The 20,728-nt window shown below is 41.9% G+C and overlaps 1 protein-coding gene across 3 annotated transcripts in view; it reads right to left on the bottom strand.

The window, feature by feature from the left end:
• PATJ (PATJ crumbs cell polarity complex component) overlaps nucleotides 1-20,728 on the bottom strand; it is a 325,916-nt gene that overhangs the window by 204,213 nt on the left and 100,975 nt on the right. For all 3 annotated transcript variants that reach the window (XM_072649698.1, XM_072649699.1, XM_072649701.1), the window contains 3 exons: nucleotides 12,731-12,940; nucleotides 5,618-5,737; nucleotides 1,537-1,926 (listed from right to left, as the gene is read on the bottom strand). In XM_072649698.1, the coding sequence (XP_072505799.1) occupies nucleotides 1,537-1,926; nucleotides 5,618-5,737; nucleotides 12,731-12,940 (720 nt within the window). The remainder of the gene's footprint in view (nucleotides 1-1,536; nucleotides 1,927-5,617; nucleotides 5,738-12,730; nucleotides 12,941-20,728) is intronic.

Below are 20,728 nucleotides of genomic sequence, written 5' to 3'. Positions count from 1 at the left end.
ATTAAATTGTCCACCCAGTTCATACGATGGTTGCCATTGTGGTACCAGGCCCCAGGTCATTCTACCTGTCTTCTCCTCCCCAACTGTTGCCATTATACCAGAGGGTTTTTACATCCACAGAGGGTCTCTGAAGCAAATTAACCTCCTTAACCCTATGAACTATTTCTGTGAATCACCTCAGCCATGCATCAGAGATCTCTCCATTCCCCAACATGTTCCCATTCCTTAATCAAAAACTCGGATTATAACTTGCCATCATTCTATGAACTCTCTGTACCTTGTCCCTTCTGAATCCACTATAATGAGCTCTAATTCCCTCCACCTCTCAGGACTTTCTCAGACACGGACATGACGTTGCTTTTCTTCTCCCACCTCTGCTCTAGAGTTAGCTTATTCATCCACAACATCCTTCGCTCTCATATCCCTCACCTGGTGGTCTGATCACCATGCTTCCCTGGTCAAACCTCAGGCCTGGATTCTTCCCATGATTCCCCGCTCCTACACTTTAACTAAGAGCTGGAGGAAGTGACAAAACAATTGTGGTCACTGAGTATGCTAATTATCCAACTTCCCCTGGGCTTCACTAATTCCTCTTGATTTCAATTCCCCTTCTCACCTCATCATGTTAGAGATGGGGAAACTGAGTGGGAAATAACTTGGCCAATATGATATATAGTCTTTGGTAGAGCCCAGTTGGGAAATCAGATATTCTGACTTCAAATTCAATGCTTCAGGAAACCCATAAGCATTTGTTACCAATATTTGCTGCATTTCTGGCAAACAACACAGAACTTGGCACAGTGCAATTTCTGAATGAATGTTTTTGGTTCACATATTTGTTTGTTCAATCATTAAGTAGCGATTATGTGCTAGGCATTGGGCTAGATGCAAAGGACATGCAAAGATTTCCCTGCCCTTCTTCCTCTCAGGAGACAGCATGGATAGATGAATAATTAGAGGATATTTAAAAAATAATTAACAAGGAGTATCTGTAATGGAGAGCAGGAGACTAACGATTCGGGGGATCAAGAATGTCCTCCAGAAAGAGGAAGCCCCTGAAATGAACCCTGGAAACTGTGACCATGAACTAACCCATGGGTGTCTGTCCTCAAATGACCATTCAGCCAATCCAAGACAAAGAGCCTCATCATGACAGTGGCCTCAGAGGATGGCTTCTACAACCAAGAAAACTCTTCAACACCATATGCGTGTCTTTTATGTCACCCAGGGCTCTCAGTTCAACCTGGAGGAACATGTACCAATGCTGATAAAATTACAATCCATCAAGGATATAGAAGAAAAGAACGGGACCAAAATGAACCAAAGACCCCTTGGTTTCCATCTAAAGATACAGAATCTCCCATAAAATATTAGTTAATTCTTGCCAACATCCCCAAGTACACTTTGACACCTCAAAAATGCCGTAATCATGATTTAGAGTGAAAAATGCCAGTGAAATACAGATATTTTTCATTTCTGAAGCCCATGGAGGAAGAGGAGAGGAAGGAGAGAATGGGATGCTTTGGGGCTCCTTACCATTGCTTCACTGCTATATATGTTCTGTGGTACCTCCTGGGAACTCGGGTGCATCAAGGATCTCAGATCATGAGCTTCATAAGCCCCTGGATGACTTAGCCACTGTGTGCCAAAATGAAAATCCTGGCTTGGAGACAGGGGAAGATCCTTCTTGCCCAGTGATGGAGAATATAAATCCATGTTCTGAAAGATATCCTGGAAGTCATATACATCATCCACAAGCATCTCTCTCTCTTCCCCCACTTCAGGTGTTCTGGGTTTCAGGAAAGCACGCATCTCCCACGCCTCTTGAGTGTTGATTTCTTTTGACTGTACACGGAATGTCCTTCCCAAGTCAAGGAAAGGCTCATCCAAGTCCTCTTCATGAAGGACGGAATCATCTCGGAACTCCTACAGACAAATGCATCAACGAACAACTGAGGATCTCAAGACTGTATTTTACATCTGGTAGTTTAGAAATTGCCTGCTATACCTGCATCCAAGCAGACCTTGTTTGCTTTCCCTCTAACCACTCACCAGTATTTCTCACACACCCTCTCTGCACAAAAGGTCCTGCAAGGACATGCATAGAAGTATGTCATTCTGGTCACCCCACACACTGTGTTACTAGCTGACATGCTTCCCAGGAGAGTCACTAGTACTAAAAATCAGTGGCAAGAAAAATGTGCCCTGGGCAAGGTGAGAGGTTACTTATGAACCTCCATTACACATTAACTATCTTATGACCTCCAAGATGTATCATTTTTATTTTAATTAAATTATAAATGCTACAATCATCATAATCCTCAACAATTAACACTAAACTATCAAAAATGAACTCTTTAAAATTAGGATGACCAAGCTTAGCCTCAAAGAAGGACCAAAAATCCAAAAGAAGACACATCTCTCCAGTTTTTTTGCAAAAGTAATGGATCATGGGAGTGGAACCCTAATATAAAATATGAGAATTTTTTGATATATTGGTTGTTTTTTTATTTTTTCGTATATTGGTTGCAATTTTTAAATTCTTTTTTTAAATCCATCTCATGTGCTCTAAGGACCAGCCTGGCTAAGTTTGGGCAGACCACTGATTAATGAATTGACCAATCAATAACCAGTCAATAAATAAGCCTTCATTATCTCCCATGGGCTACACGAAAGGCAGCATGGACTCAAAATCAGGAAAATTCAGCTGCAAGCCCTATTTGGAAACATACAAGCTATGTGACTGTAGACAAGTAACCTCACCTCTCATGTACTAACTACTTTGAAGATAAATTGTAGAAAAGGCGCCAACCTGTTTTCAAAGAGGGAGGACACTCTCCCACTGAAATCACAGGTTGTCTCTATCCTAATTCATATGTACCAGGCCCAGTGCAAAAGAGAGACACAAATATGAAAGAGAAATAGTCCCCGTCCTTGAGGATCTTAAAGTCTACGAGGCAGAGACAACATAACAACATTAGCTAACACTTACACAGCACTTACTGTGCGCCTTCCAATTATAATCTCATCTGATCCTCACAACAACCCTGGGAGGTGGATGCTATTATTATCCCTGGTTTACAGATGAGGAAACTGCGACAAACAGTGGTTAAATAACCTGCCCAGGGTCACACGACGAGGCTGGATTTAAATTAAGATGCTTCCTGACTCCAGGCATGGTGCTAGCACACATGTCTAGCTGCCACTAGACAGAAAAGAATGGGCAGAACATACTTAAAATGTACATGGTCCTGTTGGGCTGGAGGACACTGATGGTTGGAGGGGTCCTGGCACAATGATATTTTAGCTATGACAATTCTCAAAACTCATCCAGAAAGTTAGAGAGAAGATGACAGAATCTTGGCGCATGGAAGGAATATGTCCACTGAGAAAATTACAAATCCTCGAAGAGTGCAAAAACTGCATTTTAGATTGCATTGCATTGACCTGGGGATATGGCTAATCTTTCTCTACCAGACTTCAAGCTGCTCAAGGACATTAAATAAGATATGCTTTCTAATATTTAACAGCAGCAGTAATGGGTTCAGATAGAAATGTTCTCAGTAACAGGTCCATGATGCCTCTCCTTGAGCCCTGCCCCCATTCAATCAGAAATTCCTTCTGAAGATGAATCACTTTTTCTATTCTAAATGTCACTAATGTGAAGAAGAGTCCAGGGATAATCGTTCAGGGAATTTTCTTCTCTACCAATTCTTTTCTTGCAAACAGTTATACATAATTGCAATGAACCCTTAAAAAGGAACAAACAAATAAGGAACATGAACAAATGCTCAAAACCAACCGGCTTCCTCAATGAATTAAGGAAGCCAAATAGTGTCATTTTAGAGCTACTTCTCTTCAAATAAGCAGAGAGAAAGGATGGGTTTGTGGACTGTAAGACCACAGAGTGTTACCTATACTAGAGCAACACTCTCATTTTGTAGAGGAAGAAAAGAAAATCCAAAAAAGGGGAAGTTGCTTATAGGATCACTGGTTCCAGGCAGGCAAGGATGTCAGGAATCCTCACTCCCAGGACCTTGATTCTGTGTATAGTGGAAAAAAATGAGATCCATAAAGGAAAAGAGATCTCATGTTCACAATGAGGGTGGACTTCAGAGACCATCTAATTCCTACCTTTCCTTTCACAGATGAGGAAACTGAGGTCCAGAAAGGGAGGTAAGTTGACCAGTGTCACACAAAATAAGTGGTTGAATCTAGATTTCAACTGAAGTGTCTTGACCCCTGGGACACTGCTCCTACCATCATGCTAAATTTCTCAGAATTTCCATGGCAAAGCGATCTCTAAGAGGACACCGAATGGGGACAAATTTCTTGGAGACAGCCAGAGTTTTGAAGGAAACAGGGCATCCCAAGAGCAGGTGCAAATGCAAAATAATTTGTCCATTTGGCAATATGAGGATGCCTGGTTTGATGGGGAAATGGTTGCGTCCTCCTCCTCATTCTCATCTTCCTCATCACTAACATGTATGATGTCCTTCTTATCTCTGATCTCATTTGAATCATGACTATCTGGTTCTGAAAAACAAGATTATTGATGGGGTTGCCTAGTTACAGAACCTTTCCACGAGGATTAAGAAGAGGCAGTTTCTTAAAAGGGAGGGTGTATCTCCCTTTCATTTCATGTCCAGCCCATCTACCACAGTGCCTGGGATGTTTCCTTTTCTCAGACTTGTGATTTCATGGGCATCGGCAACTCCCAGACAAAGAAAAAGATTCCTCCCCCAATAAGACAAGTCAATACCACCTCTATAACTGGGAGTCTCAGAGAGTTGGTCAGTGTAGATGAGGGATAAGACTTGAAACCAGGTCTTCTTGGCTCTAACCACTATGCTATTCAGCCTCATGCAGTAGATAATTGGCACTTAATAAATGCTTGCTAACTGATTGAACCACCACAGAATTCTTGTAAGGGGTAGTAAGTAGACTGCTCTTGGCCAATTAAAACAGGACTCATTATGCATACCAATTTGCAGCAAAGCTAAGGCAAAATAAAAGGAAGTACTCTAGCTTTCAAGAGAAGGGTTAATGTGTTTTTTAGGAAGGTTTTAAGTCAGGGTTTAAAATATCCCACTTCCTATTTTGCATGACTACACATGTATAACCTATATCGAATTGCTTGCCTTCTCAATGAGGGTGGGTCCGGAGGGAGGAAGGGAGAGAATTTGGAACTCAACGTTTTAAAAATGAATGCTAAAAATTGTTTTTACGTGCAACTGGGAAATAAGATGTCCAGGCAATGAGGTATAGAAATCTATATTGCCCTACAGGAAAACAGAAGGGAAGGGGATGGGGGGAGGGGGATGTGATAGGAGGGGTAATGAAAATACATACCACCTTGGGGTTGGGGGAGGGGAGAGAAGGGAAGAAAATTTGTAACTCAAAATCTTGTGGAAGAGTATGTTAAAAACTAAAAATAAATAAATAAAGAGAATTAATTAAAAACCAAAAAGATCCCACTTCCAAAAAAAGGAGCATTCAATTTCTGTCTATATAGGAATTGTGGGGAAAGAACCAAGTGAGATGAAACTTCTTCCTTTGTAAAGCTCTGCCCAGCAGTAAACTGTCTATTGAAACAGGAAACCAAGCTGCTCCCTACCGAGGGAGCTTCCAGGATCAGAGAGGAGTCCATTGTCTCCATGGGTCCTGAGTAACTGGGCGTTTCTTCAAAGGCAGTTGGTTGTGAGGCATATGATGTAGTCTCCTCATTACCTTCAACCTAAAAAGAAAGCAAGAAATGTGATTTAAAAAAAGACACACACACAACAGCTTCAGACCCTCTTAAAGTTGAATCTGAATCTTCCCAGTAAGCAAAAGTATTTGGGATTTCTCAACAGTGAAGCCTTCTACATTGTAAACACTTAAGGAAGGAGATTTCACATCCCAAACAGGAAAAAAGCCAGATGTATTAGATCTCAAAAATGGCAAGACAAAGAATAAACAAAAATATTAAGACTTGAAAAGATGCAAAGGTTTCCACCTATAATTGAGGAGTACCTCTCAACAAAAGACCCCAGATTTAATTTTGGATATTGATATTAGCTGATAAAAAAGGTCCCCAAATACATCAAAATGTTGACAATGGTGCTTGTTTGTGGAAATAACTGGAGGCAAAACAAAGACCTTTGGAGAATGGATAAACAAACCATGAGGCATAAACAGAATGGAATAATACTGGGTAGAAAGAAACAATGAATATGATGAATCAGAGAATCAGAGAAAGACTTCCATGAACTGACGCAGAGTGAAGTAAGGAGAATCAAGAAAACAAGAAATCCAAAGATTACAATGATGCTACAGAAAGAAACAAACAATCAAATGCGAATGTTACAAAGTTACAAGCAAGTCTCAAAGAGGAAACATCACAAGACAACCCCCCTCCCCCACTTCTCTGCAGAGGTGGGAGGCCCGAACGGCTGGAATATTACATGTACAGTTGGATATTTTTTTCTATATGTTCATCAGCTTTGCTGATTGCTTGTTTCTCTTTTTTTCTTGTTAAAAATATACCTTGCTTTTTCTCCATTTTTTTCTTGTTAAAAATCTGTCATTTGAGACAATTTTTTGAGAGGGGAAATGGGGAGGAATACAAGGGGAAATCTAGATAACAAGATCTATAAAATTTACCTTTTTATAAAACATGTTCATTTGATCCCAATTCATCTCTTATAAAGGCCCTATCTTGATTTCCCCAACTCCACCACAATCAGAACAGCAGAATCACAAACACAGAAGGGCTCTCAGAGGCCAGCTTGCACCCCAACAAGAATCGACTCCAGAACATATCCAATAAGAGGCCATCTAGCCACTGGCTGATGACCTCAAATGAGAGGGAGTCATCGCCTCCCAAGGCAGTCCATTGCACCCCAGGATAGCTGTCCCTATTAAGAAGCTTTTGCTCCTATTATGTTAAAATCAGCCTTGCTCCAACCCTGTGCTCCTGTTTCTGCCTTTTGGGGTCAAATGTCACATTCTCAATAACGATTTCACGTGCTTCCACCTTAAGTACCAGAAGACAGCTATCATCTCCCCCCATCTCTGCCCCCTGGACCCTAAACCCAGCAAATCTTCGTTCTAGGCTAAACATCCCCTATCACTTTAACTAAGGCTTTTACCTTCCTGGTCACCTTTCTCTGTCCACTCTTCTGGTCCTAATTCCAGAGCCCTCTAATTGAGAAGGGGGGACATTGAGCACAAAAACAGTGTTAGCTGCTTCTTCCTGGCTGCCAGGCTTCTCTTAAAATAGTTGAAGGTCACCTTAGCTCTCTTGACTTCTCCTGCCTTGGAAGCAGCTAGGTGGTAGGACATGGAATCTAGGAGAAAATCCTGCCTCAGATATTTAATAGCAGGCTCCAAGGGCAAGTTATTTAAACTGTCTCTGTAACCCCTTTGGAGTGAGCCCCAGGAGCCCCAGTTTGGAGAAGCACAGAAAGGTCATGTTCCAGCCCACAGAACTGGCATTCCATTCTCTACTGTTTCATGGGCATTTGTCTTGCCTCCTGAACTAGATGGCAAAGGCCAAGGACAAAGGTCCAAGGTCACGTTTCTTTTGTAACATCTCCAATTCTGTGTACAAGGAAGCATTAGGCAGAAGTTCCGGATTAAATGCAAGAAATGGGAATCTTTAAAACTATATACTTTTAAAATATAAAGGCCCCAGAGAAGACCCATTGTTGGCTGTAGCCAAGAGGCATCTCACATCACAGCTTGTAAACAGCCAGCTGGGCCAACAGCACAGAGACGGGAGAGGAGCTCACTTAGCAGGAAAGAGTCACCATGCTGACCTCTCCCCCAACTGCATCACTGGCCTCCTAAGCTCACTGGCAGTCAGACTCTCAAAAAGGAAAGCCTGGGGCACTTCCATCCCACAACTGGCCAAGCCTTCGGAAAATGCCTTGTGCCCCTCTGCCAGAACCAGCAGGTCATCATCTTGCCTGGCAAAGGCTAATGCCTGATCTTTGTTTTTCTTTAAAATAGGGTGGGACTCCCCAACCAGGCCTACTCTAGGCAGGAAAATCCTTAGGAAGAACCCAAGTTCTAGAGTTTCCCAGGAGCCCCCTGTCTTCAGGCACAGAAGTGTCTAGGAATCTAGTCAAACATCCCTACCATCCAACAAAGAGACAGTAAGATCCCCAGGCTACAAAGAGGAGCTCATGTCCTTGGAATAAGAAGACTGCTTTGAAGGAAGGCCCTGGTTGTAGATAGACTAGAAACTTTAGAGCTAAATTCAATTAAACAGTTATTAAGCAACTACTCCATGCAATCAATCCATTATCAAGTAATCATTAAGCACTGACTGTATGCCAGGCTGTCCAAGGCACCATGTTGGGCATTGAAATGAAATAAACAAGTCTTTCCCCAATCAAGGTGAGGTCATTCCAGGAAACAGCATGAGCAAAGCAGGATGGTGGGAAGGCAGAGGGCATGCTCAAGTGGCACAGAATTATCCAGTTGGGCTTTAGTATCACATTGATCTGGAAATATTTTATCAAGTATCCACTCATCTGGTATGTGGTACAGTGATTACAGCACTGGACCTAGACAGAAGAAGACCTGCTTCAGACGCTTAATAGCCATGTGACCCTGAGCAAGTCATTTAACCTCTTTTTGGCTCAGTTTCCTCATCTGCAAAATGGCCATAATAATAGCACCTAATTCCCAACATAGTTGTGAAGATCCAATGAGATAATATCTTTACAATGCTTTGTAAACCTTAAAGTAATTTAGAGCTAATATTATCAACAACTACACAAGAAGCATAGTGTTATGAACAAGGGATGGAGAAAAACAAAACAAGTAACAGTCTTGTTTCCTCAAGGAAGAGTCATTCTAAGGAGGGAGAAGACATGAATTGTATAGAGATTTATATAAATTACAGACAAAACAGATACGTAGTGACCTAGGAGCGGGGTGAGTACCAGCAGCTGGGGAGATCAGGCCAGCCGACAAGCCAGACTTGTCATAAGGAAAAGGTCAACAGCATTCATACCACAGCCAAAAGTAAGACACCAAAGATTCCGAGCAGGGGAATGACACAACCAGGATTAAGGACAGAAACAATTCTGACAGCAGTGGTATGAAAGGTGGATTGGAGAAGCTGCTCAGTAGAGGTTGGAAAACCCTACCAGGAGGACTCGAAGAGGCTATGGAAGAGTAATTCCTCCCACCTGGCTCCATTTGACTGGAGGTCATCAAATAAGAGGCAAGGCTAGAAGACAGCAAGGTTAATTAGCATCAGCTGATGAGTAATTAGCAGGTGGAGAGCTAGCCCGAAGAATAAAGGGAGACACACAGTTATGCTGAGTTTTACATAGCCTTAGGCCAACATTGCAGGTGGCTGGAGGACCCAATCAAGTAAGAGCTGCTCAGCCATTTTCCCAATAAGGACAGGATGTCAGGTGAGGGGAGGAGGAAAGGAAGAATATCTTAACTTTGCGCTTATTACTTGTTGACCCTATCATCTCAGGAATTGCCAAAGATCAGGTCTATTCTGGTGAGGATGTTTCTCCATAGTTAATCGAAAAATTCCATCATGGAGGGGCAAAGGATCTCAAAGATAGTGGAGGACTCCTTCACAGAAGAAGGGGCTTTTCCTATTGTTGAATAAAATACAGACTGAGAGTCTGTCTATTTACACAACTCTGTAGCTTACTCTCTTTGACCTCTAAGGTTACTTTTTCTGGGGAGAGAATATTTCTCCCAAATTCATAAAGCATAGATTTTATTCACTTCCTCTACAGAGACTGTTGAAGTAAGCCAAGGAGATGGTGAAGTAAAGGTCTAATTCATGATGATTATGGCACTGAGAAGACAGAATGGGGTGAATGAAAAGAATATTGACAATTTTTCGTCAAGAGGACTTGGTGTTGTGGAAATAAATCTGAGTCAGAAGTCACTGGCCTGTAAGTAAAACCAAAGTCTGGGAACAAGCCTGGTACCTGACCCAAGGATGAGGAACACTTGAACCAGGTTATACCCAAGTCAAGTCAATGAACCAATCAACCTTTATTAAGCACCTACTATACACCAAATATTGTGTTAATGCACTGGTAGTCCCTTCTGTGTTGGATGTTTGACTTAGACTATCTATTTAACTACAAACCTGCTGCTCCCTCCCCCATATTAGGGGCAAAGTCTTCATCCTGAAGAGAACTTCACACTTATGGGAAACCATTTCTAGGTCCTGGATAATGAATCTTGAGGTGAGCCCAGGAGTGAAGATGGGAAGGAAAATGCCCCTGCTGCCTGGGGCTACCTAGAAATAGTAACTTCCCTCTCTCCATGCATGCATCCATCCATCCATACATGCGCACACACACACACACCCGTATGATATATGGCAGATACATGGAGTGACTGAGGTCTTCTAGGCAGCTAGAAATGCAGGTAGATTCCATGGAACAGAGTGATAGGAGATTTCACAGTTGATGCCATGAATGAAAGAAATAACCAAATGAAGAGAGTGGGAGGAAGGAAAAAGAAAGGGAAGGGAAGGGGGTAGAGGGAATGTGTTACAGAGAGTGCTAGATGGGCCACAGAAGAAAATGACAGAAAGAATAAAAGTGAGGATCCAGTTTAAACGACAAGGATCTGAAACTGAGGCACAGAAGGGCTAGACAGACAGGAAGAAGAAAAGCTGGGTTGTGTCCAAAGGCAAGGAAGGAGCCAGTATTCCTTAAGAAAAGGTTAAGAGTGTCAAATGCTACAACAGTGAAGGAAGAAGAAAAGTGGGGAAAAAAGCTGCTAGTGTTAGTCATGGGGGAGGAGGAAAGGGAATAAGCATTTATACAGCACCTACTATGTGCCAGCACCATCCTAGATACTGAGAAGTAAAGACAAAAACAACGAAATCCCTTGTATTCTACAGGAGCTGCTATTCTCTCAGCAGAGATGCTACCTACAAAAATGAATGCAAAAATAAATATGTGGGAGGTGGAGGAGGGCAGGTACTAGCTGTTCAGGTAATTAGGAAAGGCTTGTGAACAAGTCATATTGCCCAGAGCAGAAGAAGCCCCTTGAAGGCAAACACTGCCTTGTTTTTTCATTTATAAGCACCATGCCTGGCATTTGGGGTTTGGTTGTTTTCTTCAGTGTCCTGTCCAACTCTCCATGAGCCCATTTGGGGTTTTCTTGGCAGAAATACTGGAGTGGTTTGCCATTTTCTTCTCCAGTTCATTTTACAGATGAGAAACTAAGGCAAACAGAATTAAGTGACTTGCCCAGGGTCACACAGCTAGGAAGTGTCTGAGGCTAGATTTGAACTCAAGAAGCTGAGTCTTCTGATTCCAAACCCAGTGCTCTATCCACTGCACCATCTAGCTGTCCCCACATATATTAGCTACCTTAAAATGCTTGTTGACAGATTGTGTTGAGCAGTAAGAAAGCAGGGGTATCAAATATAGACAACTCTTTCAAGCTATATGGTAGGGAGGGAGCTGAGAAATATGGAGTGAGAGCAAGGTCAAGGCAAGAGTTTTTTTTAAGATTGGGAAGCATAAACACATTTATAATTAGATGGCAGGGAACTAGCAGAGAATGAGAGAATGGAAAGTGAGAAAATGAATTCCAGCATTCACAGTCTAGGAGAGAAAATAAAAATAAGGAATAAGAATAAAAATAATAGGTAGCATTGTATGGTTTGAAGATTTGCAAAGTGCTTTACAAATATTCTCTTTGGAACCTCACCCCAATCCTGGGAGGTGTGGGCTGCAATTATGCCCATTTTACAGATGAAGAAATGGAAGTCAAAGAGAGATGACATGATATGCCCAAAGTCACACAGCTAGTGTCTGGGTTGACTTCACGTCCACCCTTCTCTCAAGATCAGAAGTGCAAGGGAATGGATCAGTCTTAGTGACAGGTGGAAAGGTGGGTGACAAGTCAGAGGGCTGCCATATTGGTAAAGTAGTAAGCTAAGTCATCTGCTAAGAGTGCTGGAATTAGGGATGGGCATAAAGGTAAGTGGAGAGATGAAAAGATCTGGGGCAATCACTGTGGCAGATGAAATGAGAGAGATGATGAGGGAAGAAATAAGACACTACTGAGCACCAGCAGGAGCTGAAGTGAGAATAATGAACGATAGTCTTAAAAAGATCTATGGAAAGCCTGGGTGGGTCTTAGCACATTTTGAATGATAATTTCTATGGGTCACATCCTTCCTCTCTAGAGTAAATGAAGCCAGTGATCCTGATGGACAGATTGCCTGAAAAGACAGATAGTGTGTGGACAGGGAAATGAATATTGGACTTGGGAGTCAGGCCGTAAGATGACACGTTCTAGTGGGGTGACCTGGAGCAAATCTCTACCTCTCTGAACTTAGCAATAAAATCAGGGTAAATAAACATATTGCATGGAAAGAATGGTGTAAGACATAAATCACTAAGAGGCAATGTGATACAGTAGTATATATTCATACATTCAAGAAGCATCTTGGAAGCTACCTCAGGTGGTGAGCCAATGCTCGTCCTCCTCCCAGCTGTTCACTCTCATGGTATGGGTGTATATTTGTCAACATATTTGAGTACCATGTGTCCTCTCCCTTACTCAATATACATACAGGTAGTTTCCATCTCTTACCTAAACACTGTAGGTTCCCCTGAACCCAGCACAAGAGCTCAACACAGCCTGACGTGAACACAGATAGACTGTCGAAAGGAACCTGGGAGTCAGTTAAAAGCCAGTGAGGAGCCCAGCAATAAAGTATGACCCTTACCACCAAAGGCTTGCAGATGCCCAGGGTCACTCTGCCAGGAGGCAGAGATTTCAGCACTTCCACGGCTTCGGTGAGAGTGACATCCTCCAGGGAACGATTGTTAACAAAGACCAGGCGGTCGCCTGGCAATAATTCCCTTCCCCGTTCCGCTTCACTATTGGCTACTAGAGAGCGGATCACGATCACAGTCCGGTTCGGGTCTAATGGATCCTGAAAAAGGAGTCAGAGAAAGAAGATGTCAGCATTGCTTTGGCATTTACCAATTCAAAACAAGGTAATAAGCCACGATAGATGCTACACTGGTGCTAGGCACAAAGACAAAAATGAAACTGGCTCTGCCTTCAAAGAGCTTATATTCCACTGTTGTTATAAAATACATACAAAGCCACATAAATCATTTAAAGCTTTACTTGATATGGGCCAGAAGAAGGAAACATGGACTATGGTGAGGGTGTCCACAGCCTTTAGAAATCTTCCTACCACTCAAGACACATCAATAAACAACATTTATTAACTGTCTGTTCTGTAGAAGGCACCATGCCAAGCACTGGGGATACAAAAAGAGACAAAAGATAGTCCCTGCCCTCAAAGAGCTCATAATCTAACAGGAGAGACAATAAGCAATCAAATCTACACAAAGCAATCTATATACGGGATAAATGGAGGAAAAATTAAGAGAGGGAAGGCTCTGGAATGAAGAGGGCTTGAAGAAGGCCCCTTATAGAAGGGAAGATTTTAGCTGGGACTTAGGAGATGCCAAGGAAGCCAGTAAGTGGAACAGAAGAAGAATGCCCATAGAATAAGAGACAGCCAGAGAAAATGCCCAGCTGGGAGATGGGAGTGTCTTGTTTGTGGAAGAGCAAGGAGACCAGTGTCACTGGATCAAAGCATACATGGTGGGGATGAAGGTATAAGAAGAGTGGAAAGTAAGAGGGGGCCACGCGGGGTTCTGAATGCCAAACATAGCATTTTGTATTTGAAACTAGAAGCCATAGGGAGCCACAGGAGTTATTGAGGAGGGGATGACATCCCATGATTCTGTGAACCCTAAAGATAGAAAAGCTAACTGTAAGGTAATAATCTGTTAAGAGCATGCAATGTGGAGCCAAAAGACCCAGGTTCAAGTCTTGACACTATTAGGCACTAGATATATAACTTCGACAGGTTAACTGGTCTTCTAAGCCTCAGTTTCTTAAGAGATAAAATGAGGTATCCTCAGTGACTTGCCCAAGGTCACACAGATAGTAATTACTGATTCTTACCAGAGATGAGATTTGAACTCAGGACCTCTCACTTCAGAGATAGAACCTAGGTTCAAATTCTGGCACTATTAGTTACTAGACATTTAACTTGGATAAGCTGATTAACTTTTCCAAACCTCAGTTTCTCACACAATAAAATGGGAATGTTACCAAGAGAGCAGTATGCCCTAAGTCACCCAGAGAGTAAGCATTGGAGGCAAGATTTAAAGCCAAGATCTCTAACTTCTTCAGAGTGAGAATCCTTTCCACTACTACTTTTCCACACAGAGTTGGGGGCAGCTAGGTGGTGCAGTGGATAGAGCCCCAGTGCAGGAGTCAGGAGGACCTGAGTTCAAATCTCACCTCAGACACTTGACACTCACTAGCTGTGTGACCTTGGGCAAGTCACTTAACCCCAACTGCCTCATCCTGGGTCATCTCCAGTCATCCTGATGAATATCTGGTCCCTGGATTCAGATGGCTCTGGAGGAGAAGTGAAGTTGGTGACCTGCACAGCCCTCCCTCACTCAAAACAAAGTCAATTGCAAGTCATGTCACCATTTCTCTGATGTCTTCTTCGCCAATGAAGGACGAACACACACACAGGGAGTAAATAAAGGAAATGAAGAAATGAATATGATGAGCTTTAGTGGAACAGAGAGTGCTAACAACTGAGGGCATCAGAAAGAGTCTTTTAAAGAGGGAGACGGTCAAGCTGAGTCTTCAAGCAAAACAAGGCAAACCCAGATAACTCAGATAAGCCTACCAGGATGGGTTTATTTTATTTCTCTGTTCTTTCGGAAGACTACCCTAACAAATCCAAGGAGGAGATGAGGAAATATACCTCCCTCTCTTCTTTTCAGAGGTGGGGGACTAGGGGTGTGAAATATAGCATATACTATCCAACTCTTCTAATATGTTCATTAGTTTGGGGGGATAGGTTTCTCCGCTTCCCCATTTAGGCTCACCAGATAGGGACAGAGAAGAGCTACCAGTAAAAGTTTTAAAATAAAACATGACAAAGAGCCAGAAACAAGAAAGCATCCACGCAAGGTTTCTGACTTATTTATAGGTTTTGGTGAATTTTTTTATTCTTTTAAAAAAATCCTCCTTTATAAGTGATGACTCTGGGAAGGATAGGAGAGATGGGATACATAAGGAAGTCTAGGTGATATGAAAACAAAAGATATCCATACACACCTATTATTATAGAAAAGACAAAAAGACAAGATACTGGCTCCACATCAAACCCAGCCTTACCAGGTCCTGCGCCTAGCCAGCCTCTGCAGAACTAGCTCATATCAAATAATGAAAAACTAGATGAAGCTCATGCAAACTTCCACCGCTTTGAAAAGGATGCGACATACGACCAAGTCAGCACCGAGCCAGGGAACATCTCTGCCTGCCCCATTCTATCCACTTTTGCTTCGATAACTTTTTTACAGGGAAACTATACTGGAAGATGGGAAGACTTAGTAACTCAAGAGAATCACTGTTAGTTTCTCCAACGAAATCCATCCTGAGTGCTACTGGATTAGCAAACTGAGAATCTGTTGGATTCCAGGGACCGAGGAAAGGTCAGATAAAGGTGGCAGGAAAGATGTGAGGAAGATGGTTTAAAGCAGTTGAACGATCTTCAAAGGACTGAATCTCCTTGTTTTGTGTGTCTCTTTGGGATAAACTTTATCATGCAGGTTCAAAGCCTTGCAAAGGACGGCACCTTACCTAAAATTAATGGATCCCATGATGAAAAATGCTATCTACCTTCAGAAAGAGAACAGATGAACTCTGAGGGCAGATTGACGCATGCTGTTTTATGGTTTCTTTTTCTTGTTTTCATTGTGTATTTTCTTTTGCAACATGGCTAATATGGAAACATTTCACATGACTTTACATGTGTAATCAATAGCCTGTTGCTTTCTATCTTCTCAAAGGAGAAGGGAGGGGTGGAAAGAAGGAGAGAATTTGGAACTGAAATTTTTAAAAAATGAATAGTAAAAAAGTTTTTACATTTAATTGGGAATTATTTACCAAAATAAACAAAAATATTTTTTAAAAAGTAAAACCAATGGGAACTGCTCCGTAGGAAATGCTTTGAAATCTGACTCTCCCTCCCTTCGTCAGCAAGTCAGTTTCAACGCAGGATCTTGGCGATTTCTAACAAGTCTTATGTGTACACCTTCAGATACCTAAAGGGCATTGATCTTTTGTGTCATGGATCTTTTGGAAGGCAGGCTGGTAAAGCCTGTGAATCCCTGCTCAGAATTATGGTTTTAAATTTAAAAAATAAAAATATACAGAATTAGAAAGGAAATCAAATGTACTGAAAAACAGTAACCAAAATATGAAAATGCCAAGTTCCTCAAATAAAAAAGCCCTGATCCACAGAGATAAATGAGCCTTAGATACTCATTTAAAGGCAGGCTTTCCTGTGGGGCTATCAATACGCTCATGTTTTCAAGTAGAGGGAGCTCTTGGCTAGGCAGAGAAGGGAGCCGGAGGGAAGATGCAGGCAGGTGCATCGGGGGGCCATCACTGCAGTAATATAAAGGACCTGTCTGCTCGGGCCCCAGCCACCATGAATCACAACACACTTTGCATGCTGAAATATGAAACCATTCCAGTTGAGGCTTGACACAGTAATAAATAAGCTCGACAATTATCTCTTTAATTTAAGGTGTCAGTTGGTGACAAAAGACTTTGGAATATATCCTTTTTCTCAGGAGGGGAAGGGAGATGACAAACCACCTCACAGGTTACCTCCCTGGGCTCTTACTTCGTGTATACTGAAAGGCAGCTGGGAGACCCTCACGACTGTAGCTTTCTTAGAGGAGAAAAGATTGTGTGGCATAGGGCAGGGTGGCCTGGGAGCATGAGTTCAAGTCTAGCTGGATATGTCCAGTTCTGTGACCCTGGGCAAATAACTAAACTTCTCAGTAATCTCAGCCTTTCATTGAAATAATGTGTAGGCAAAGAAAGGAATAAAGCACTGGAAAGGTGCATGCTACTAGTATCATGGAGGGGGCAGGAGGCTTGAGAGATCTACTGGAACTTGTGACTTAATCAGCATGGAAAAACTCTCTCTGCGGATACAGATTAGCAACTGGGAGTGGGGGGAAGGGGGGAAGAAAGAGGAAGCTGGGGGGTGGCTATTACCAACAGTTACATAGGTGAAATGTATGAGGTAGGTCTCGAACCCATACCTTCCTGACCTCTATCCACAATGCTATAATAGTGACTGTGATAATGATAAAGTGAGTCTCAAACTCCTAATGATGAACCCACTCAGAGCTGTGCCCCTGGATATCTGTGTGGCCTTTGGAAAACCAGTCCTTTGTAGAGGGGCAGAGAGAGGGGCAGTCTGGAAGGCGGACCAGGGTTCTAATTCGATTCAGAGATTTACTTCAATGTGTGAACCTGAGCTGCAACCGTAAAATGAGGAAATGAGACACAAGGACTTTGAGGGTCCCTTCCAACTCGATACTCTCTGGGCCTCAGTCTTCCTCAGCAATAGAAAGAAGGAGTTGGATTAGTGACCCTTCTGGTCCCTCCTGGCTCTAAATCTGTGGTTCTGGGATGCAGAAATAGGTTACGTCATGCAAGAGCCAGAAATACTCTACTCATCTGTACAAACAGCTTATTTTCATCTTGCTGATAAGAGCAGCTGGTCTCTTAAAGACCTCTGACTGTGGCCACGGTATGATTTACTCATGACATTATCAGATGGTGATCTCTTCGGGATCGGATGAATCTGCCTCTTCTTGACCCATTACTTAAAACAATAAAAAACAAAAACACCAGTTTCTTCCCCCACACAAGAAGAAGATAATAAACCAGTAACTTCGGAAACTCCCCCAACCCCCACCGCTGCTGTTGCTCAGTTGTTTTCAGTCATGCCTGACTCTGTACAGCCTCATTTGGGGTTTTCTTGACAAAGATGCCGGAATGGTTTGCCATTCCCTTTTCCAATTCATTTTACAGATGAAGAAACTGAGGCAAATAAGGTTAAATGACTTGCCCAAGAAGATTAGTCTTCCTGACTTCAGGCCAGGCACTCTATCCACTGTTCCACCTATCTGCCCCCTCCTCCCTTATACATAATCACGGTTTCATTTCCTCAGGGGCTACTGTCAATGTTGCAGGCTTCCCTTGCAGCTGGAATATGAAGAAAAGGTATTTCCTTTCATGGGGGTCACCGAGTGCGTCCAGGTGATAGAAAACAATGGCTGCACAACCCATTGGCTTTAGGAAAGAGAATTATCAAGGATGAGGCTGGGGGAGACATTCTCCATCAGAAGGCTAGGATGCAGAAATCCAGGCTGACATGACATGAACTAGCCAATAGAGGGCACTTGAGACTAGTCTTAGAGAGGATCAGCTTCTCTTACAGCACTTACAGTATAAACTGGGCTCTTCAAATGCATTTCTTTGTGTAAAATGCCTCGTATCCGGCCTGTGACAATCCCAGACTGCATTCATGAAGGACAGAGTCTCTGATCTCAGAGAAACAACATGGTGCAGTAGAGAGAGGCCTAGAATCTGAGAACCCGGTTTATCCATGTACTGATCCAGTGATTCTGGATACGTTGAATTGTTGGAACATGAGACTGAGATGGGGCCAGTCTGGTGCGACGGATTAGAAATTGGAAGGAAATGAGATTTATGGACCATCTGCCAGACAATGTCAGAGCATGGAAGGAGTCTCAATGACCCCATTTTGACCATCTCCTTAACTACAGATAGCTTAGAACTGAACAGAAGTCTCCTGAAGCCTCTCGGTCTTCCTACTGGCCATCCCCCAAGGTTTCTCACCTGAATTATGTTCGCTCATAGCATCATAGTTTCCTTTGAGACTCACCTCAAGGGTTTCATTCTGCACGAGACCTGAGCAGAGCTTCTGCCTGCTAATGAGTGTCATTTCCCCAAATGACTCTTTATTAATTTGTGTATTACCTACATATTTATGTATTCACACACACACACACAGCATAATGTAAGCTACAGGGGATATTTCATTTGTCTTTATAGATCTAATACCTATACACATATTAAGCACTTGATAAATGCTTATTGATTGATTCAGCAAAGTTCCTTCCAGTTCTAAGATCTATGATTTTTTGTGGTGCGATCTTTTTATTTATAGAGGTATTCACTTTCAATTCAGAAAATCTGAAGAAATCTAAATTTGAAGAAATCTTCTTGGATTCTTTTAAATATCATGCTCCCAGAGTAGTTATTTCTCTATGAGCATCTGAGAAACAGAATTTACATTTCTACAGGACTTTAACATTTAGAAAGTTCTTTTTGCTCAGGTGAGGAATTAAAATATTATTTTGCTCATTTACATATGAGGAAACAGAGGATGAGAGAAATGAAGTGATCGAGCACATAACTAGGAAATGGCAGAGCTAAGATTTGAACCTAGATCACCTGACTCAAAATTCAATGACTTTCCTAGTACCCTACACCATCCTCGGCAAAGTTGACAAGTATAGCCCTAATAACTAAGTTAGGAAAGAAAAAAAGCACCGAAAGAGAACTAAAAAGCAAAATCACACTAACGACTACTGAATTAAAAGTTTTAAATAAAGTCTTATCACAGATTACAGAAATTTATCCAAATCACCCATTATGAGCAAGTTAAATTAATTCAACAGATTACAGAAATTTATCCAAATCACCCATTATGAGCAAGTTAAATTAATTCAACAATGGGAAAACCATCTACATAATTAATCATACTAGAAACAAAAAGTTCCAAAACCATGATCATTAACACATATAGAAAATGCCTCTCACAAAGTCTGATACCTACGTATCATTAAAAGAAAAACTACAAAGCACAGGTTGGCTACATGACCTTTTTAAAAAATATCATAAAAATGTTTTTCTAAAATCAAAACCTAGCATCATATACAATAGAAATACACTAGAAGATTTACCAGTAAGTACAAGAGTAAAGCAAGAGTAGCCACTTTCTTCATTATTATTTAATACTATTCTAGACATGGTAGTAGGGGCAGCCAGGTGGTGCAGTAGAGAGAGCACCAGTGCAAGAGTCAGGAGGACCTGAGTTCAAATCTCACCTCAGACACTTGACACTCACTAGCTGTGTGACCTTGGGCAAGTCACTTAACCCCAGTTGACTCATCCTGGGTCATCTCCAGTCATCTTGATGAATATCTGGTCACTGGATTCAGATGGCTCTAGAGGAGAAGTGAGGCTGGTGACCTGCACAGCCCTCCCTCACTCAAAACAAAGTCAAGTGCAAATCATGTCATTATTTCTCTGATGGCAGGGTCTTCTTCGGCAACGAAGGACAAATGCACACAGGCATGGTAGTAATATCAATAAGACAAGAGAAAAAACTTAAAGGCATATAGATGTACAAAGAAAAAATAAAGATATCTCTTCTTGCTGATGGCATGATTGTTTGTTTACTTGGAAATTCCTAGGAAATTAGCAAAGATACTAATTAAGACAATGATTGGTGTCAAGAAATCTGAAATCTACACAGTAAGCCCACAATAATCAATGACATGTCTAATAGTAACAGAATCCGAAAAGGAATCAAAGAAAACTAGAGAATGCATGAAATTTGGGGGATCAATCTACCAAAGCTCAGTAAATACCCATATAGGTCCAAATATTAAATGTTCCTAAAATAAGTAAAGTACAACTTAGCTGGAAGAATATTCAGTCCTCATGACTGAGCCATGTCAATGCAAAAGAAAACAATCCTACCAAACTTAGTCTG

Source organism: Notamacropus eugenii, chromosome 2, assembly GCF_028372415.1.
Source record: "Notamacropus eugenii isolate mMacEug1 chromosome 2, mMacEug1.pri_v2, whole genome shotgun sequence".
NCBI lineage: Eukaryota > Metazoa > Chordata > Mammalia > Diprotodontia > Macropodidae > Notamacropus > Notamacropus eugenii.
Note: the sequence above shows the minus strand (reverse complement) of the source record. Positions and strands in the feature narration are given on the sequence as shown.